Source organism: Ascidiella aspersa, chromosome 1, assembly GCF_963924565.1.
Source record: "Ascidiella aspersa chromosome 1, kaAscAspe10.2, whole genome shotgun sequence".
NCBI classification, from domain to species: domain Eukaryota; kingdom Metazoa; phylum Chordata; class Ascidiacea; order Phlebobranchia; family Ascidiidae; genus Ascidiella; species Ascidiella aspersa.
Window position 1 is genome coordinate 19169204 of NC_139447.1, and position 20251 is coordinate 19189454.

Genomic DNA, 20251 nt, shown 5'->3' on the forward strand with positions numbered 1-20251 from the left:
CTGTCTTATTTGGACTATGCTTAAAGAGTATAATTTTGCGTTAACTTTCATTACTTAAAAATGGAGACTTTGAAACGCGCACGACAGTCACCATTATACCTCCTTTTAAGGATCTTCTTCAGTTAAACAAATGTCGATGTTACACCAACATCGGATATTAGCGCAGAGACCGATCAGTGGGGAACAGTAACTGCGCCTAACTTGAAGTTTTTAGCGAGAAAAAAAAGAAAAAAGGTTTGACTTAGTGTTGTCAATTGTCGAATACACACTTGCTAATTAGTCAACCCAAAGAGATTATAACCTTATAATCTCTTTGGTCAACCCAAACAGTTATTTAATAGTCTCTTTACTATATTCTCAAGTGTGCTAAAATGCTGTTCGAACTTTCACCGACAGTGTGTAAAACTTCGGCAGCTCCGCTCGGTTTAGTTGACGTGATGATATTGATATGCATAATGAAAAAGGGTTGAAGAGAAAGGGGTTGAAGAGCACTGATCTAGCCCTTCTAAGGCTTCTTTTTGGCCAATGATTGCGGCTTACGTATAATTAGTAGGCCTACACCGAAAGCCATCACAGACTCACCGAATCTGTCGATCAATGAAGCAAGCAGGGCAGGCTAGAAAAACAACTAGCCTACAGTGAGGTTCGGACTCACGACCTCCTGTCATACCGGCACCGTCGCTCTACCAACTGATGACTATCAACTTACTATACGATAAATGAAACAATGTAGTACCCTTAGAATTTTTTGACCTTCACAATGAGCGCGTCCCTCCCCGTTTGAGAACTGCTGTAATAGCCCATTTATGGTGTCACCAAAAACAACACAGCTAAACAAATATATTTTTAGGAAAACGCTAAAGATGATAAATTGGTAACTCAGAAAACAAACAAGGCAGAGAACAGCACAAAAAGTTGGCAACCTTTCCTATTTTCGGCATCTTTGGCAAGGTAGTATAGGATTAGTTCCTACAAAAATAATAGAGAGGAAAATAGAAACAACCTTGCATTATTTATTCAGGTTATATGATGTGGGCGATCAAAGACAACAATTTTTTAAAGAATTATAGTCAATGAGTGTAAGAGGTAGGGTAACCCTTCTTGTATATACACCAAAGAAAAATGTTTTGTTGTGTCTACGATTTTAATTTTACATATATTGATGTTGTATGTTGACTTATAATTGAACGTCTTAATGTTAACTAAAACGTTGTTTTTTTATTTGTGACGCTTTTACTACGAAACCATGTTTGTTTTGTTTAAAATGTTTAAAGAATGGAAGAGGGTGCTACTGAATTCGGTGTTGCTGCCCTTTTAATAGTTTTGAAAAATGTTCTCTGCGAACTAACGCTATCTTCAATGGAAGCCACTTTTTTGTTCAGTTTACAAACTAATTCGTTGAGGCGGTTTATTTCCGTTTGAAGGTCGACCTCCTTCTTTCGTAAATCTGTACATTCTTTGGTAAAATCATTCAGCTGCATGTTTGCCTTTTCCAATCTGCAAATATAAGATAAAGCTTTTTTTTTGTGAAGAAAATGTCCGACTCCGGCCAAAAAATTAAACCCAGTCCACCTCCTGCTAAAAATTCCGTCGAGTCCCGAGTCCAGCTCCAACTCTACAGCCTGTATTTTACCATTTATTTAATTAAAACAAGGTGGATATTCAGTAATCCAATCATAGGATTGTAATATATTTTATCCGACCACGAAAATATTCCAACATGTGTTATTCCATCTTTACATTTTACAGTTTGCGCCTTATCAGTTTTTTTGGAGGACAACCCCAGCAAAACAAACCAACTCCGGAGTCAAGAGTCCGACTTCGACTCCGCACACCTGTTTCTCACTATATATTCGTTTCTTGCTTATAAATTTCACCGTAATGTTGGATTACATCTTATATCCCAAAATACGACCATATTATCCGGCCGCCGGTTTAATTATTTTAGTCCGCTGCATATTTCGGTGCGGATCCCAAAATAATTAACTAATACTTTATTACCGGAAAGTTAGTGTATGCTAAATTAGCACACTTAATTTTTTAAACTAAACGACAATTTATAAACTTTACTATACATTTTATTAAACATATTTTTATGTTTTTTTCGTTTTATAATAATAAAAACAATACTAAATTTGCATGCAACGAAGATAATGTAAATACTTTCATGTTGTTTTACGTTTGGTGTGCTTTTAAGTTATACACCGGTATATCTATAGATTAACAAATTCAAATATTTGTTATCTAATTTATGTTAGTTGTAACGTTTGCGGGTATTCAAAATTGATCAAACAACGTCGAAAGAACCCTCGCCTGAGGCGGAAGGGTTTAAAAGCGTGGTAAACTAAACATTAGGTTCATTGCAAATAAATCAGGGCTGCGAAGTCGGGAATGGGAATCGGAACTAGTAAGACTCCGCAAGATTACTGTCGACGTGCGCATGCGCAGTACCAAATTATAAATCGATAAGGTCGCTAAGTGTAAATCGTAACGGTGGAATGGCAAGGAGTGGATCTTTAGTCATGTATTATTATTGGTGAGTATAGCCATATGTGTGCATTGATGTATATTCACTGTTGAACTTACGGAAATGGGTGCCGTATAAGTTGTTGTAGGTCGGGGCCTGGGGACTCGACGGAGTCGGTAACCTTGACCGGAATCGGGTTGTTGTTAACCGACTCCGTAGCCGTGAAATAACTATATTAATTTTGTTCTCGTTATACTTCTGTGCCGCTGAATATTTTACCCACGTTAGCATGCCAAGTTGTGAAGTAGTGTCCTATTTTTTAACTGATAAACTTGTTATATCAAACAAGTTTTAATAGTTTTTAGTAGGGTGTGTGAACCTAAAAAAACATATTTATATGTTAAATTGAAAAGTGAACCATATACTTCTCTCTCATTTCTTTTGCTTGAACGAACACTCGACTCCCTTGAACGTCATTTAATATAATTACGTTGTTTGTTTGTGTTATTCCGACTCTAGTTTCTCGTTTTGTATTCTCCGTGCTCCGTGAAAGTTCTCCTTTATAGAAACCTAATTCTTTTTCTGTTTTCTTTGAAAAAAGTTTACTTTAGTTTGGTATGTAAATAGAATGACGCATTATTTCAAACCTTCAGTAGCTTGCGTTGGATAAGTGATGATGCTTGTTTTCTTAAAAGAGTTTTTTCCAAATACAATTTTGAACTCTCAACATCTTTTTCATGGTCCTGTATTATCCTTAGCTCCATACACTTTTGCTTAAGAAATTTCGATTGCCTCGAAGTAAGTTTTTCCTTGTATGTTAATTTATCTGATAATCTACAAATGATAAAAGCTATAAATAAGCAGAGTCGACCGACCCTGAATTATCACTGGTCAACAGCAAATTTTAAACGGAGATGTGATAGATTAATTTAATGTGTTTTTGGCGCTGATTCTGAATATGCCGTCATTTTTTCTATAGCAGATTTTTAAAATATTCGCATTTTATTTTTTTACAGTGATTGCTGTATTATTAATATAGGAAAATTGCGCACTGTGACATAATCCTACTATAATATGACTCACGCACCAGTTTATCTGTGTTTGTTTTACTGATATAAAGCAATATAGAAAAGATCATTTATCAACGAGTTTTGTAATTAAGTAGTTAATTTACGGATGTAAAAACAGCATCCGAGCTGAGTATACATGTTGTTTAAACAAGTTCTCGTAGCACTACAGCAGAAATAATCAAGATAATGTTCAGTAATGCCAGATTTTAATTAGTAATGTTGTTACACATCCTTTTCAAATTTGATTGACCAACGACAAGTAGGGAATCACTTGTACTTAAGCTGTTAGATTTAAGGAGACCTATACCGCCTATTGCCCAAATGCATGTTTTACTTCCTCCTCATGAAGTCTTTAATTCTCCCCGATAAAATTGAAAATTGAATGGAGTAAACGAACAAAACAAAACTTTGAAACCAATTCTGTTTTCCAGACAGATTTAAACAGGCTTACTATAGATGCGTGTTTTTTCAAAAGAAGAGTCATAACTGCTTGTATTAGAATTAAAATAAAACCACTTGCTTGAGATTGATATTGATGTAGTATTAAGACATAACGGAAATAAAACTTAGACAACCTGCAGTGGTCCTTTTTGCGAGTTTTAGATCAACTTGGTCTAAACTTTAAGCCATCCCCGTAATTCACCAGATAATAATAAGTAGAACCGGAACCGAACAAAATGTTGTGATTTATTTTTAACCTTAAACTACGCCCTAATCGAGCGTTTCTCAACCGTGGCTCCCGGCCGCCCTGCCACAGATCAGTCTTCCGGGAGGCACCAGCACCTAATAATTTAATTATTATTAGCAATTAAACTCAAATGTGTAGTTTTTATAATGAGCTTAGAGGCCTCCCTTATGATGATCAATAACGTATCTTCTGAAACTAAAATAGGGGGACCATAAAGTTTTGACAGCCCATGGAGGGGGCTATGGGCCGTAACCCTAATAAAAAGTTTTCCAGCATTGAGTTACAATGTTTATAATGCTAAGTAAGTTATACTTATAAGCTATAAGTTATAATATGATATTATTTATCGCATGGCAAATTGCACATGCTGATTAACACTACCTAATCGCTCCTTTCGGTACTGGGATTAAGTGTTTTCTTAAAGTCACGCAAATCGAATCACTCTTTTTACCACACAGGCTAAATACTTACTTTGATTTTGGCAAGGTAAACTTACACGGACATTGTACAATCACCTACACGAGATAATTTGATAGTGATTTAGGCCAATGCCCCAAGGCTTCTTGCAGTGTGTTTAACCAAGCAATATTTAGACGGAGTTCGCAAATCATCGCGTTTGTCGCAGCGGTTTAAACAGTGAGCATGTTCTTATGTTGGACGCAGTTTAACCGGGATTACTTACTTGATTATACCACAAGTAGAAATTGTTGCCACACTTAGGGTATCCCCAAAAGACGTTTGTTAGTGATTTCCGATATAGGCCACGGGTTTTCGTTGCGTAAAATATGTGTGAATCGCTTAGCCAAGTATTTCGTCGTTGCATTTTAGAAGCAACAAACAACATTTTAATCTGTTCCATGTTAATCACCATAATTTTTTATTCAAATTATCGGTTATAACAAACGGCTTTAGCAAACTTCAACAAGCATGGTACATTGGTACACTTATTAGCAGGGCTGCGGAGTCGGTTAAAAACAACTCGAGTCCGACTCCCGAGTCCGACGCCGGCCAAAAAAATACACCCGACACTTTCTTTGTTAACTACAGATGTAGAGGTACTATTTACCTTGATGATTTTTTTTGCTCGGAATCAGTTTCTTTTAATGAACGATCTCTTTCTCTTATTGCCTGAACCATTTTCAATTTCGCATGTTGTATTGCTATATCCCTATTTTCGCAAGCTAAATGGGGATCTGTTTGAACTCTTACATCCTTTGTACATTTTAATAACTTCTTTCTTTCGTCTTCGATTTCTCTATGCAAGCGCTTTATCTAAAAAAGAATACAAAAGTTCCATTGACATAAGGCTTTTGTTAATTTGTCCAATAAACATTAGTCTGGGCTATACCTAACTATGGTCTAGCGGTTCAAAGTAATAAAATTCTTTGTATGAAGGAGTATTAAACAAGAATAAACTCAAATGCTCGTGTTTTGGTTCTTAAACTTAGTTTGCAAACTTTTCTTTACTTACTGTTTCTTTGAGTCCTTGTCTCAGTTTGCAATCTCTTTTCACCTTGTCTTCAGCCTTGCGGTATACCATTCGCAAGTCCTCTAGTTCAGTGATAAGATGTTTATGAGCTTCATATAAATCCTAAAAATAATTGTCGACTGTCTTCTAGGGGTTGATCCAGGGGGCAGGTCATTACCGCCCATGCCCATCAACCCCGCAAAACTATATTTTTCGACCATTTTTAAAACTTTTGTCGACCCCGCGCCAAGCAATTCTTGCGGGGACACGAGCTCTACTCCAACATTTTACTTTTTATAATTATTTAGTTCAATGTTGCGTTAGTTGCTGTCTTATGCTTTTATTCAAAAATCACACGTTTAGATAACTAACTTAAGAAAATTATTTTAGCTGTGAAATTCGTGCGGTCTTTATAGTTGATGGTAATATTTTGAATAAGTTAGTCTACGGAATACATTACATATGTCCGATCAAGTTAGAAAAATGTTACATTAAATATTATATCCAACGAACACATTGACACCGGACAACGACAAACCATTATGTTACTCTTTTTCAAAGATGCGCTAACCTCATTTCTTCTTCTTGTTTTGTGTTCACAAGCAACAATTTTATCTTTTTCTTTGCCAACCAATTCTCTTTCATTTTGTAATTCCAAGTACTGTACCTTTAAAGCAAATATGATTAAGAAGTACTTTCTCTTGTAATATACCATAAATGTCAGTGTTGTAATGACTCAAGTCAATGACTTATTGACGTAACTTGACATAAGTCTTTAGGACAAACGACTTGACAGACGTAGACTTCGTGCAGGGTTTAAACACATTTTGGTTAAACTTTGTTTAGTTTTTCACCTTTATTTCTTGTTAAACACTTTGCTCGCTAAATGTTACGTTTTTGTTGCTCGGACAATTTTACCAATTGTTTCGTAGGTTTTTGCAAATAAATTGCTTTTCCAAGAAAGAAACAGATTCAACGTGCAGAATTTTTTGTTGCATAGCATGTTCTGTCCTTTAAATGAGAATAAAATAAACGGCCCTGTTCAGTTTGCTATTTTTGCTAGATGTTAAAAAAATTATATGGCTCTCATGGAAGTACAACCAAGAATATTTGGCTGTTATGGCTCCCTTGGCTAAAAAGGTTCCCGACCCCTGTTTTAGGAAGACCGTAAAATAGCAAAATCAAAACATAAAAAAATGTAATACATCAAATTTCCGGCGAGTTCAAACAGTAATCGCTCCTTTATTTATTGGCTGCCTAGTATGTTTGCCTTTTTGTGTATTGTTGATCTTCATATATTTCGTAGGTGTGCCGCCAATTTTTTTTAGCTCTGTTGGTGTGCCGTAGGTGAAAAAAGGTTGCGGAGCACTGGTCTAACCCTAGGTCTTAGGTGGAAAGGAGTTCATTAGAACAATTCAAAATAAAATTAAATCATCAGTTTAAAGCAGGGGTTTCAAACCTGTGGCCCATGCCCCCCCCAAAAAAAATAATATTTATTTTAGTTTATTATCCACTCCACTATAACAAAAAATAAATTAAAATTTAATGAACTCTTGAAGCTGCAAGAAGAGACGGCAACCCGATTGATCCTTGAGAACGATAGTTTGACGACATTTTGGGCAAAACTAAGCAATTCGTACCCTAAGCCTAATGAAATGGTCTTGCCATTGGTATAGCCTTTCCCATTAACATATCGTTGTGAATGTGGGTTGTCAACAATGTTACCCTTAAAGACAAAGCAGCGCAGCGTCTCGCATATTCAATATGACATGCAATTAAGACATTGTCAGAGCAAAAGCAAGCTCAACCTCACATTAACTGAATATGTAATAACTAATAAAAAAATAGAAATAGGGGGGAGGTTTGATTTCTCAAAATTTTCAAAAGGGACCATGGTGTAAAAAGGTTGGGAACTCATGGTTTAATGGAAAGACTTATTTATTAAACAAAAACAATTGTAAAACACTGGTAGTATAAGAATCACACACCACTTATTAAGTTATTTACATTCAGTTGCTTAATAAGTCCTGGTCATCATGTTTATCGAGTAATGACTGATTGTACCTATTGAAACAGGCATAAAGTTGGCACTGTCCATATGCTGAGGTACAGGGTATATTATTCTGCCTACAGCTTCACCTGAGGTGCTACAGGCAGTTGTGCAGTTGTACTGGATAATCTCCAAGAGGGTATCTGGGGCCGCGTTTTTTCTTAGTACTCTGTAGCCCAGGGGTTCCCAACCTTTTTACGATCTCGTACCACTTGGACGCCTTGTACTGCCACGCGTAACACTTCTTGCAGAACAATTAATTTGCTCGAATCATATTTTTATGTTATTTTTAGCTTACAACTGGCATTGTTCAACGCTATTTGTAGATTAAGCTATAAAACAGTAGATGCTATTTATCAAGTGCAATCATTTGACATAATTAACGCCCACTGTCCCACAGCGTTGTACGGCTTTACAAAGCAACTATATGCTCCAGGAAACAAAGGTAGGAAACAACAGGGATAGTTCCGTAACAATGAATTGGCTTCAGATTTTCTTTGTAAACAAAACCAAATACACAAAATATAAAGTTGTAAATCCAGGTTTTTGTGACAAAACGTAAGCTACTCGCGTACCACCTGAACAACCTTGGCGTACCACTAGTGGTACGCGTACCACAGGTTGGGAACCCCTGCTGTAGCCCAATGACGAGAGGGAATCTTGACAACCATTGTTCACAATGGATGCTGCTGTCTGCTTTGGAAGAAGGAAGTAATTGATCACTTCGCAGCTTTTACCACAAAGTGTTTCACTGATCAGGTCGATCATTTTGTGTTTGGTCATGCCCCTTGAGAGAAACTCATCCTTCTTTCCATTAAACACTGTCTCTTCCGTAAAGCTGATACATGCATTCTTCCAACGCCTCTGGAATGTGTTGTCCTTGAATGTCGGTCCTCCTAGGTGTCCGTAAGAACAACCGTTGTCGTTTGATAACGCGAGTCGTTAATTCAGCTGATAACGCCGAGTCGTGAATTTAAAATTGTGCAATGGTCCCCAGGTTTTTCCCCTCTTACATGGTAGCCGCTGTAGTAGCGAACCTCCATCTACGACGTAGTGTTGAGTTTTTGGTGGAGTGTCTTATTGATTTACTAATTTCACGAACTGCCTTGGTTGCACAGTCTGTGAGCATTCGCAAGTCGAGAATTATCAGGCTTCCGGAGCACTTTCTTACTTCAAAAAAGGGAACGGACTTAGTTCATACTTCAAGATATCTTCAATTGATGAGCTTCAATTGATAGGAAACGTTGAAAAAGCAAACCTACGTCAATCGTTTTTTCAGGTGTCACCTTCACTGATAAGATGTTGCTAAATGTCTTGGCTTTATTCTTCTGCAAAAAATATATTAAGAAAACAGACTGTCCAGTCATTTTTTCCATAATGTTCCCTACTGGTTCGAATTGATGTAGCCTACGTTAACGTCATCCTCGGCCACAACACCATTCACAATAATCATCTGGGTTTGATGCTGAGAAAACGGTACATAACCAGCCAGTGATGTATTCAGCTTTTCAAGATCAGAACTGCCTACCTGAACCCTACCCTATGTTGCTTCCTTCTGTTGTTCGCTTGTTGTGTATGAGAGTGCATTGAATTCCTGCATGACACGTGATTGGAGTCGACATCGTCCACAATGATTGTTGTTCTTGTGTCATTCCAGTTCCACGCGTTAAACCTCCTGACGTCTTCAGCAATCTCATCAAGCTCTGTTCAATGACTAATTCTGAGCTGAGACCTGCTCAAAACTGGTGCGAGCGACGGATAACATGGTGCCCTTATTGATATCCTTGTGGGCCGCGCAAACAAAAACGACATTTTAAGCTCTAAAACCCCGTCACCAAGGATTTTATTAAGGAGGAATAGTTAAAAATTCCATCATAGAAGTACTATTGTGGTGAATCGAGTTATGTGTATAAAAAAATTATATGTCAGACGTTTTTAAAGCTATGTATCACAGCTGTGCGTTGTTTTCAAAGCGCCTTTTTCGGAAAATTATAATTGGCGATATCTAAAAAATGTGACGTGCTAGAGAAAAACTAAACGTATATTCAAGATCAGCGTGAAAAATACATCTAAGATGAAATACTCACATTCTCGTTTAGAAAAAAAGTGAAAATTTGTTGACCAGTGTTATTAAAACAACAAAATGTTGAAAAACACAAGATTATTTTTTTTCAATAAAAAATTTCAAATATATTTTTTTCTCCTAGATTTTTAATATATTATTGTTGATGATAGATATTACAAGAAACCGTTAAAAAAACTTTTGTAGGAATTTTTTAAAGGTTCAAGCCATACATTTCATAGATTGACCCGCCTATAATTTATATCGTGTATTTTAAGTTGGCAAAAATGGTACACTTTTGGTCTTGTTTTAATTTTTAAAGAGAGAATTAAACGAAGCGCAAAAAGGTGCATTTATCAAGAGTCTATTTAAAGTAGACTGGTATGCGCTTTATATATTTTATCAGGTAACATTTTGAGGGTTAGAATTAGTATATATTCATTTAAACATATTTAATATTACAGTGGTAATTTTAAAAATATATATAGATTTCACTTTGCTTAGTTGGTTAAGGCTACACTCTGCGTAACTTTTCCTTAAGTTATTACTTTTCCTTAACTTATTTCTCCAAGCCAAAACAGATATGACCCGAACACTTCCCGTTATCATGACTTTGCAAATACGAAGGTGGTTATTTGCTAAAAGATAAATTTTCATTAATTGTCTTTTAGCAAAAACAATGCAAAATTAATTTATTAGAATAACTTCACCAACAAAGTAAATATTTTAAATTAATTGTAATCGTTGCCTCTTAGCCTAATCCCTGTTTTCCTTCTCGAAACAAAAAAAATTTTAGACGTTAGATTATTATTTCCACTAAAAAACTTTCTTAATTTCATCTTCGAAAAAAAAAATCAAACCCACACCACTATATTGCCTATAAAAAGAAAAAAAAACTATACCAACAGGGCTACAGTAGGCCCCGACCTACCCACCAAAACAGGCCCATCTGCAAACTTTTACTTTCAGACTATCAGATTATTGGATTTTCCATTAGTAAATGCTTAAAGCAGGGGTTCTTAAACTGGGGTCCGACAAATTCTTGATGATACGTGAACTATATTTGGGGGCCGTGAACGTTTATTAAAATCGTACTGTTTTATGTAAAATGAAATCATTTTGGAGTAGAAAACAGACAAGGTAAAAATGCTCTGCCATTTCCTTGACTGTACGTAAGACTCGATTCAAGTTTAAAATAGTGTCAGATAAGTTCGGCCGTAAACAGAAAGTTTTTTAGGTCTACTTGTTTCATGACGTCATCTCTGAAAAAACATGTCCACCCTGGTCCACGCAAACCAAAAATGTTTTTTAGGGTTCCGCGTTACAAAAAGTTCACGAACCCCAGGCTTAAAGGTACAACGCGTAGACAGTGCTCAAACACCCTACAAACCAATTGAAGTTACGTTTGCAGACAGTAAATGGCAGCCCGGTTGTTAATAACAATAACTCAAAATAAAGGTTGTTTCTAAGCATACTTGAAAGAGTCAGAGAATGAGTCGGAAGAAGAGTTAGAAAATGAGTTGGAGTAGAGGAAGAGATAGAGAAAGGAGAATGAGTTACAGGATGAACTAAAGGAATAGCTGAAATGACTTCCAAGAAGAGTTGCTCAACACTTGCAAATTCTTAAACCCCTGCCTGGCGCGAAAATAATAATCAACATCCGCAGGTTGTCATCCCTGGCCTTCAGGCATTTAATAATGGATATTCTAGAAATGACGAAATATATAGGCTCTATATAAAATTATTTAGAATAGTCATACTTTGAATTTGTCTTTTTCCTTTTTTACTTTTTCACATTGTTGCGTAAAATATTCTTTTTCTTTTTTTACTTGCTTAAAGGCCTCTTTAAACAAATCACGTTGTTCTTCAACTTTTTTCAGAGTTAAGTGAGACTTTGTTACTTCTTTTGAAAGCATTTTATTTCTAAAAACAAATATGTTAATGTAGGAAAACTGTTTTACAAGTTGAACAACTTGGTACCAGTTTATGTAATAGTTTTGTTATAAAACAGTACGTTTATAAAAGTTCTGCACTACCTGTACGCCACAAAACCCTGTGAGGTGTGCCTCGTTGTTAACCGATAATTAATATTTGTTGTTGTGCATTTCAATAACCGACAAATAGTCGTTAAATATACACAAGGGACTCGAGAAGGCACACCAAAACAGGCATTTTGATCGTATGTATAATAAAAAGCTATGTTGTATGACCAATCGACGTAATGGTAGAAAAAATATTTGTAGGAAAAACTCAAAATTAGGGCAACCAACTGACTAACCGTTTTCCCTAAATATTAAAGTGTAGCTCGCGCCCCGGTTAAGAACCACTACTGTAAATACATTGTGTGAATGTATTATTCATTAATGTTTCATTCAAAACGATTATAAGTATTTTTTTTTGAAGGTAATAACATATCTTGCGGCCCAGTGACGCGTATTTCGGTTGAACATCACTAGAAAAAAAACAATATATTTTCTCCTAAGCGAAACATTGAGTGACAAGCATAAAACTGCTGCTAAAGGTTTGGAGTTATATTACGTTACACAATTTAAAAATTTTAAATATTTACCGAATTATAATATGTATAAAACTATTTGATTGTTGTTTAGTTTTCTCACCTGGCAACATAATCATTTTTTTCTTCAGTTAGATTAAAGCATTTACTACGTAAATTTGTCAATTTATTTTCCAAATTGTCCTGCATTTGCACGTGTATACTGATTTCATCTTTTAAATTTATTTCCGACTTTTTGTAATGTTCAATCTAAATAACACCAGAGTAAAATCAAAAGAATCCTCTGCAAGGGTTGCTTCTCTTACCTTATCAGTTAAAGATATATTTATTGTGTTTAATTCAGAAACATCAGCCATCAGTTGCTTTGAGGCAGTCGACAAACGCTCGATTTCGGCCTGGAGCGACAGATTTGTTCTTTTAAGTTCGTCTCTCTGTATAACGAATTGCTCTCCCAACTTGTAAGTAATATATTATAATTAGTTTTACAGTAACTAGCTTCTTCTTAACAAATAAAATAAGATACCTTTTTCATATTTGTACATTCGTTTTCCAAACATTCCTTACTTGACGTTAGTTCAGTACGCTCGATAGAAAGCTGTTCAATCTTACGTTTATATTGTTGTATCTGAGTATAACAATTCACATTACAGAACACGCCTTAAAAATAATAAGCGGATCAATCGACAAATACATTTTGATATTATGTGTCACACCACGCATCTTTGATAAACACTTAGTTAACAAAAATTTAGTTGTTCAGTAAGTATGGTTTAAAAAAAATCATTTTAAGTCGCAATCCAAATTCCTTATAACATTAAAATACTTAAAAATCCTACAAACAAGGAAGAGGGTATGTGAATTAAAACATTAGTTTCAATGTATGGGCTATATGAAGCCAGTGGTGACGATCGTATAAATGATATACTTAATAGGAATGTGGCAAGCGAGAAATACTTTATAGTCCGGGAGCTAGTAGAGATTTAAATAGCATGTCGAGTACAAAAGTTTTGACTATTTAGAGCAGGGGTTCTTAAACTTTTTTCACCGCGGACCCCTAAATTGTATTTTTGCTTCGCGTGGACCACGGTAAGCAAGAAATTTAAAAAAATGACATCATAAATTGACGTCGTAATACAAATAGACTGTAGAAATCGGCAGTTTTCAGTCCACAAAATGTAAAAAGGAGAATAGAAATAGAGACATTCAGTGCAAAAACGTTTTATTTAAAAAAAAACGTTTTTTTTTAAATTAAGCTCTTTCCTTAGAAAAATTGATTACTTCCTAAATATACACCAATATTTCAATTTGGCCTTCACGGACCCCCTAAAACTAGTTCACGGACCCCTAAGGGGTCCATGGACCCCAGTTTAAGAACCCTTGATTTAGAGCATAGCCTACAAAGGCCCCACATGGACCCCCAAAAGGCGTTTAGAAAGGGGGGCTGTTGAAAAAAAAAAATTCGGTTCAAATATCATGTCGAGTGCATCGATCAAACCTATCTTAAATGTTGCGCCACATATCAGTGGTCAATAAATAGCCGATCTTGCGGGAAATGGTGCAAAACCCATTTAAGACCACCCTTTATGGGGTCACCATGACACGTTTAAATATCATTTCGAGTACATTAATGAAACTGGGTGGAAAGTAACTTTATATCCTACTGTAACACGAATGGTAAGTCTAAGGTTGAGGTTTTTGGTGCAAAATACAATTTAGAACCGGTCAAATGTAGCACAGGTACCTTCTCATAAATGCTGATAAAGGGCGCTATGTTCATTTTTGATAGCATTATTTTATATAAATATAATGTACATTACGATTACTATCTAGTGTTATAAATATAATACTTAAGTTTATCTGAAGTTATCAATAACCGCATGGTAATTGTTACAAATTGCGGTATACCTGTAAAACTAATTAACAATCCCAAACATTCAGTTACTCTGCCACCCGCCATTGGCCATGGTGACGTAATAATGCTATTTTGATATCTTATAGTGCGACCAGCTGATCTGTAGTAACCTGTTGTTTTGACGTGAATATGTGGCAAGGCGTGGCGTAGGATTCTACATAAACTAAGTTAAGGGAAACATTTGCAGTTTTTGCTACACCAGTTTTAGGTTTGTCATCACAGAAAAGCAACTTTAGGATATCTGACCTAAAAGTTTGCGACAATTGAGGGCTCGTCCGGGATTTATTCTATTGAACTGTGGCTGTTGACCTAGTTTTATATGGTGGTGAAGCAAGAAAACGAGATGGAAAAGATTGACAAGCAAATAGGTTTGACTTGAGCCAATTTTGTAAAGTTCAGGCGTTCGAGAGAGAAGAGCGACGCCTAGCTAGGGAAGGTGAAGCCCAGCAAAGAGTTGCCGAGGCTTAAGCGGCAGAAAGGCAAAGGAAAACCGAGGCGCGAGACAAGGAATATCGTTTGTCGACGACAAGGACGAATTGGATAGTTATCCCAGTGTTGCTGAGCAGTTCCAGGCGGCACACAACCGTGAGTTGGCCCTGGACGTGTGTCAGTGTGAAAATTGTCAAAGGTATAATACTGACAACAGACCCACGAGAAGATGCTTTACATGCGATAAGATAGGGCATCTAGCCGAGGATTGCAATTCGAACGCAATACCGCTGAGGCCGACGAGAATCTTAAACTCGACCGCATGCGCACCGAAGAATGTTACACAGTCGGATCACGGATATAACTTGCCTTTGTCGAAAGGCTTAGTTGGTGATAAAACGGTGACTGTATTGGGAAACACCGGTTGCACAGGCGTTCTGATTGATAGAAATTTTGTTCGAGATGGTGCCAAAATGTGACGAATGGCCTGTGACGGATAAGGCCGAATTCGAAAGGGAAGAGAGAAGACACGTTAATTGTTGAACTAAAGGAGGCAGCGGACGTTAAGGGGGGACAAGTAACCAAATTTGTGGAGGAAGACGGACTGCTATACAAGATATTTCAACACCCGAAACACAGCATAGGAGAATGAATGAAACCACTTGTTGTGCCAAGTAAGAAAGCGTTATTAAGGTTGCCCATGATTCCATTATTGTCGGGAATGTGGGTATTAAAAAACACTCGACAGGATTTGGAGGAACTTCTTTTGGTCTGACATGCGTGACGACGTAAACAATGGAACAGATTTATAGGTTCTTTGTTGTTTGCATATCGCGAAGCTCCTCATGAATCAACGGGATTTTCACCCTTTCAACTACGGTACTTTACGGGAGGACGGTTCGCGGTCCAATGACAGTACTAAAGGAAATGTGGACTAACCTACACAGATACGGAAGTGAGGTCAAGCTACCAGTATGTTATTGATCTAAGAAAAAGATTGAGACGACTCTATCAGTGGCCAAAGAAGAGCTCAAGAGAAAAATACAAGAGGTATTATAACAAAAAGGCCAAACCAAGACGGATGGAAGTCAGCGAACAAGCTGCTTCTCCAGTGGAAAGGCCCATCCATTCACAGTTGCCGAGAAACGAGGACAGTGTGATTTTGTTCTGAATGTGAAAGAAAAAAATCTTGTTTTCCATGCGAACATGCTTAAAAAGTATGTCTCTAGATGCCTACCATCGGCAACCAAGATACATCACTGGTCCACCAGGGTTGTACGGCTGTGAGTGAAGATACCACAACCACGATGACGTCACTACAGTCTAGCAAGTTTGGCGAAGAGTTGACGGCGAAACAGAAGAGGGAGGAGTTAGCGCAGGGGTCGGCCAAAAGATGATTTGTCAGGGCACGTCAAATGATTTAACGCGACCGTTATATCCACCTTAAGAAAGAGCAACCATTACATCACTACCACATCACTAAAAATATTATTATATCACTAGCGCTAACTAAATGGTTGCACATAATTTCAGTTGACGTCACGAATAAGTGTCTTAACTGTTGTATTTAACATTAATTTTTGTGGGCGTTACACTTGTTGTTTACGACTAACCGTTCGTATTACGTCACAATGCCCCAAAAGTGGCGTGACGTTTACCGCGTTAAAGCAGGGTATTCTACATCAGTGGTTCTCAACCGCCGGTCCGCGTCAACTTTAGTGCCGGTCCGCAATATATATTTCAATCTTATATCTCAATTGCGAAATGCGAGATGTTAAAAGCTTGTCCATCAAAACTTCGGTTCCGTAATTCGCCAGTTTCGGTAATTTACAGGATTGTGACGTAACATAGAGTTAACGATCTACTTTGGACTTTGTCTACGTCACATGTGCCCAACTGTTAAAATTAGGCTACAACTCGTAAGTCTTAAACTTTAATAATTAAAAAGCTTCAATAGAACCACGTATAATATTAAAAAGACAGCAGCAAATTGCTCATTACATTGAAGTTTCCGTTACTTGCTTTTAAGTTGCATAATTTTGTCATAATTACATTTTGGGTTGATTTTAATTTTTGAAGGTCAACCGGTCCGCAAAATTTGATTTACAGTTTTACCGGTCTGTATGCTAAAAAGGTTGAGAACTACTGCTCTACATTAAAGTAAGCACGTGTGTTTTTGTGCGACTGAGAAAACATCTAAAAGCGAAACTAATAGTAACACTTCTAGGTATCGGCTGAAAGCATCGAAGTATATTCCAAAAAAGATAGATAAATTAGATGTCAGATCACAGTAGGGCTGCGGAGTCGGACTCGGGACTCGAACCGGACGTGTGCGCATGCGCAGTACCAAATTTCGAAACTGATAAGGCAGCAAATTGTAAATTGCTAAGGTGGTATAACATATGCTGGTGGAATATTTTCCATGAGCCCTAAAAGTGGATTGCGGAATATCCATCTTGTTTAAGTTACGTAAATTGGTGAAAGACAGGCTATAGAGTCGGAGCCGGACTCGGGACACAAAGAAAACGCATATTCGGCCGGAGTCGGACTCGGGTTGTTTTTCACCGATTGCGCAACCCTGATTGCCAGTGCAAATCTAAACATAGAAAATTGTTTGGCACACGAGTTGTTGATATTTTGACATTGCTCATAAACTGGCAAACTGAGTATGAAAGGTTGCGGACCCCTGAGTTAGCGGCTACAAATGCTTACGTGGACATTTTTAGCGATTAATCGAGAAATGTTGGTTTTCTGATGACGTCATAAAACAGTGACAGTATGACGTCATAGAATGGTGATTGCAAGACGTGATAGAAAAACTAATTAGAGACAGCCAATACGTCCAGCAAAAGGGGCCGCGTGCGTCGTCGACAACTGTCAGACGCCAGCTGCGAAATCACAGTGTGCAATCGTTAACTTGGGGCGAAAAAATAAACGAAGACCGTGAAATATGTGTGACTAATTGTGGCTAATTGATCACACATAATTCGACTATCCGGAGCGCAGTTTTAAGGTCCATGAACGGAACGAGCGCTAAATTACAAGCACGTCTTTCACCACCTGCAATACTAAACGAAGATCGTTTTTTCCGGGTGTTATTATGCCACGATTAGCGCAATATCTGTGCCGGGCTATGTGCCAAGTCAGCTAAATTACAAGCTGCGGTTGAGGGTAAATAAGTTGTGTCTATTGCACACTTAGAACGTGGTCTTACAGTATGCTTAAAGAGCATAATTTTGTGTTAACCATTATTACTTAAAAATGAAGACTTTGAAACGCGCACAACAGTCACCATTATACCTCCGTTTAAGAATCTGCTTCAGTTAAACAAATGTCGATGTTACACCAACATCGGATATTAGCGCAGAGGCTGAACAGCGAGGAACATACTGCGTATAACTCGACGTTTTTTAGCAAGAAAAAAATAAAGAAGTTTTGACTTAGCGTTGTCAATTGTCGAATACACACTTGCTAATCAGTCAACCTAAACAAATAACGAAAGATAAAAACTTCCAGCGTTTACGGTCCAAATAAAAGACAAAAAACGGCGTTTTGCGCTCGATTTTGGTTTCGCTTTAGATTAAGACGCATGACCCAATTACTTAAAAAGCACGCCGCTTCGAACAGTTTGTTAAACCATGACAAAAACGAACCAAAAACGATAATATCACTTACAAAAAGGGGTAAGAACTCCCGCGCCCCTGGATACGCCGCTAGGGCCAATGGATAATGCATAATACTTTTAACCTTCATAAGTAATTCATATTACACTTATAAATAATACTAATAATCGCATTTTGAAATTTCAGAGGGGGGGCAAGTGCCCCCCTTTACCCCCCCCCGTGCGGGCGCCCTTGTATTCAGCTCAAGGATGGTCGGCCGGTGCGGTCGAAACCGGATACCGTTCCTTACCACATGAGGGACGAATTAAAGCGCGAGATCGACGAGATGTTACATCTGGGAATAATACGACGATCCCGCTCAGCATACGCATCGCCTTTAGATGTGGCGAAGAATAAAGATGGTTTTAATCGGATTTGTATCGACTATAATAAGTTGAACAAGATATCCCTGTTCGATCCGGAACCGATGCAAACAGCCGAAGAGGTGTTCCAAAGACTGTCTATCAGCAAATACTTAAACTGGATCTTACGAAGGGGTACTGGCCCTTGCTAAGGAGGACTTTCACAAGACGGCTTTCGTTACGCACTGCGGTACGTACGAATTTCTCAAAATGCCATTCGGGGTTGTTAACTCGGGAGCGACTTTCGTTCGAGCTATGCGCTCTTAATTGAAAGGACTAAGCGACGTTGAATGCTATATTGACGTACAAATGAATTTACGAGATAACATGAATAATATTGACATTAACATTGAAAATTAACGGTTTAGACAGGTTGCCAGTCAAACGAATCTATGTAATGTTCAAATAAAATTATGTAATATCATGGCATTTTGATCAGACAGATTTCCTTTTTTTGGTTCGACAACCTCCTTCATTGGCATTTCATTCCACTTTCTTTACCTTGACAATAAAGTAATGTATGTGTAATCGTTCTTAAAACATTATCAAAAGAACGACAAAAACAACCACATTACAGTTAATGGGGAAATCTGAGTTAATACAAAAAAAAAACAGAGCGCCCTCTATCGGCATTTATGAGAAGGTATCTGTGCTGCATTTGACCCGTTCTTAAATATATTTTGCACCAAACCATCAACTTAAGACTTACGATTGCTGTTGCATTAGGATATAAAGTTACTTTCCACCCAGTTTCATTTCTGTACTCGAAATGATATTTAAACGTGACATGGTGACCCCATAAAGGTTTTTGCACCATTTCCCGCACTTAAGATCGGCCATTTATTGACACTGTTATGTGGCGCAACATTAGATAGTTTGATCGATGTACTCGACATGATATTTAAACCGAAATTTGGGTTTTTTTTCAACAGCCCCCCTTTCTAAACGCACCAAATTCATAACTTAAGATCGGCTATTTAGGGGTCCATGTGGGGCCCTTATATGCTCTAAGTCTAAATAGTCAAACCTTTTGTACTCGACATGCTATTTAAATCTCTACTAGCTCCCGAGTTATTAGGAAAAAATAATGAATTTGTATTTTATGTTTATTCTGCAAAATCTAGATTTCTGAAATGTTATCTAGGTTTCTCTACAAATTTTCGCTTGCAATCCTGGCAACAATGATCATTTCTTGCCATAGTATAAGTCAGCGATTTTTAAGTTTTTTTGCCCGTCGACCATCTTTTATAAAAAAAACTGATGGACCACTTTGCTATTCTGACACCTCATTAACGTCACTAGTCTAAGCTGCATTCCACATATGCCAGTAAACTCACCCAAGGGTGTGTTCAATCCCCGTCCTAATTAATAAACTAATTCGACAAACCGTTTCAATTTGCACACTCTATCTGACTTACGTTAAATTTTAAAAACTAAAAGATAAGTGAGTACAGAACAACTGAGCCATAAAAAATCACATGGGTAAAATCACTGCGACCAGCCCTGCTTATGAGTTCTGGCCAACGATCACGCAATACTTTGTACAGGCCAGGGGCGGCATTATGA

At 37.3% G+C, this 20251-nt stretch overlaps 1 protein-coding gene across 1 annotated transcript in view; it reads right to left on the reverse strand.

Annotated features, from left to right (window-relative positions):
* Positions 1–993: 993 nt before the first annotated feature.
* The window catches only part of LOC146168174 (uncharacterized), a 32810-nt gene continuing 13552 nt past the window's right edge, over positions 994–20251 (reverse strand). The window contains exons 5-14 of the mRNA XM_083382797.1: positions 12844–12945; positions 12626–12775; positions 12424–12569; positions 11566–11728; positions 6265–6360; positions 5697–5816; positions 5292–5497; positions 3115–3301; positions 2893–3056; positions 994–1497 (exon numbers count right to left, since the gene is read on the reverse strand). Coding sequence (XP_083238923.1) covers positions 1269–1497; positions 2893–3056; positions 3115–3301; positions 5292–5497; positions 5697–5816; positions 6265–6360; positions 11566–11728; positions 12424–12569; positions 12626–12775; positions 12844–12945 — 1563 coding nt within the window. The 3' untranslated portion in view covers positions 994–1268. The remainder of the gene's footprint in view (positions 1498–2892; positions 3057–3114; positions 3302–5291; positions 5498–5696; positions 5817–6264; positions 6361–11565; positions 11729–12423; positions 12570–12625; positions 12776–12843; positions 12946–20251) is intronic.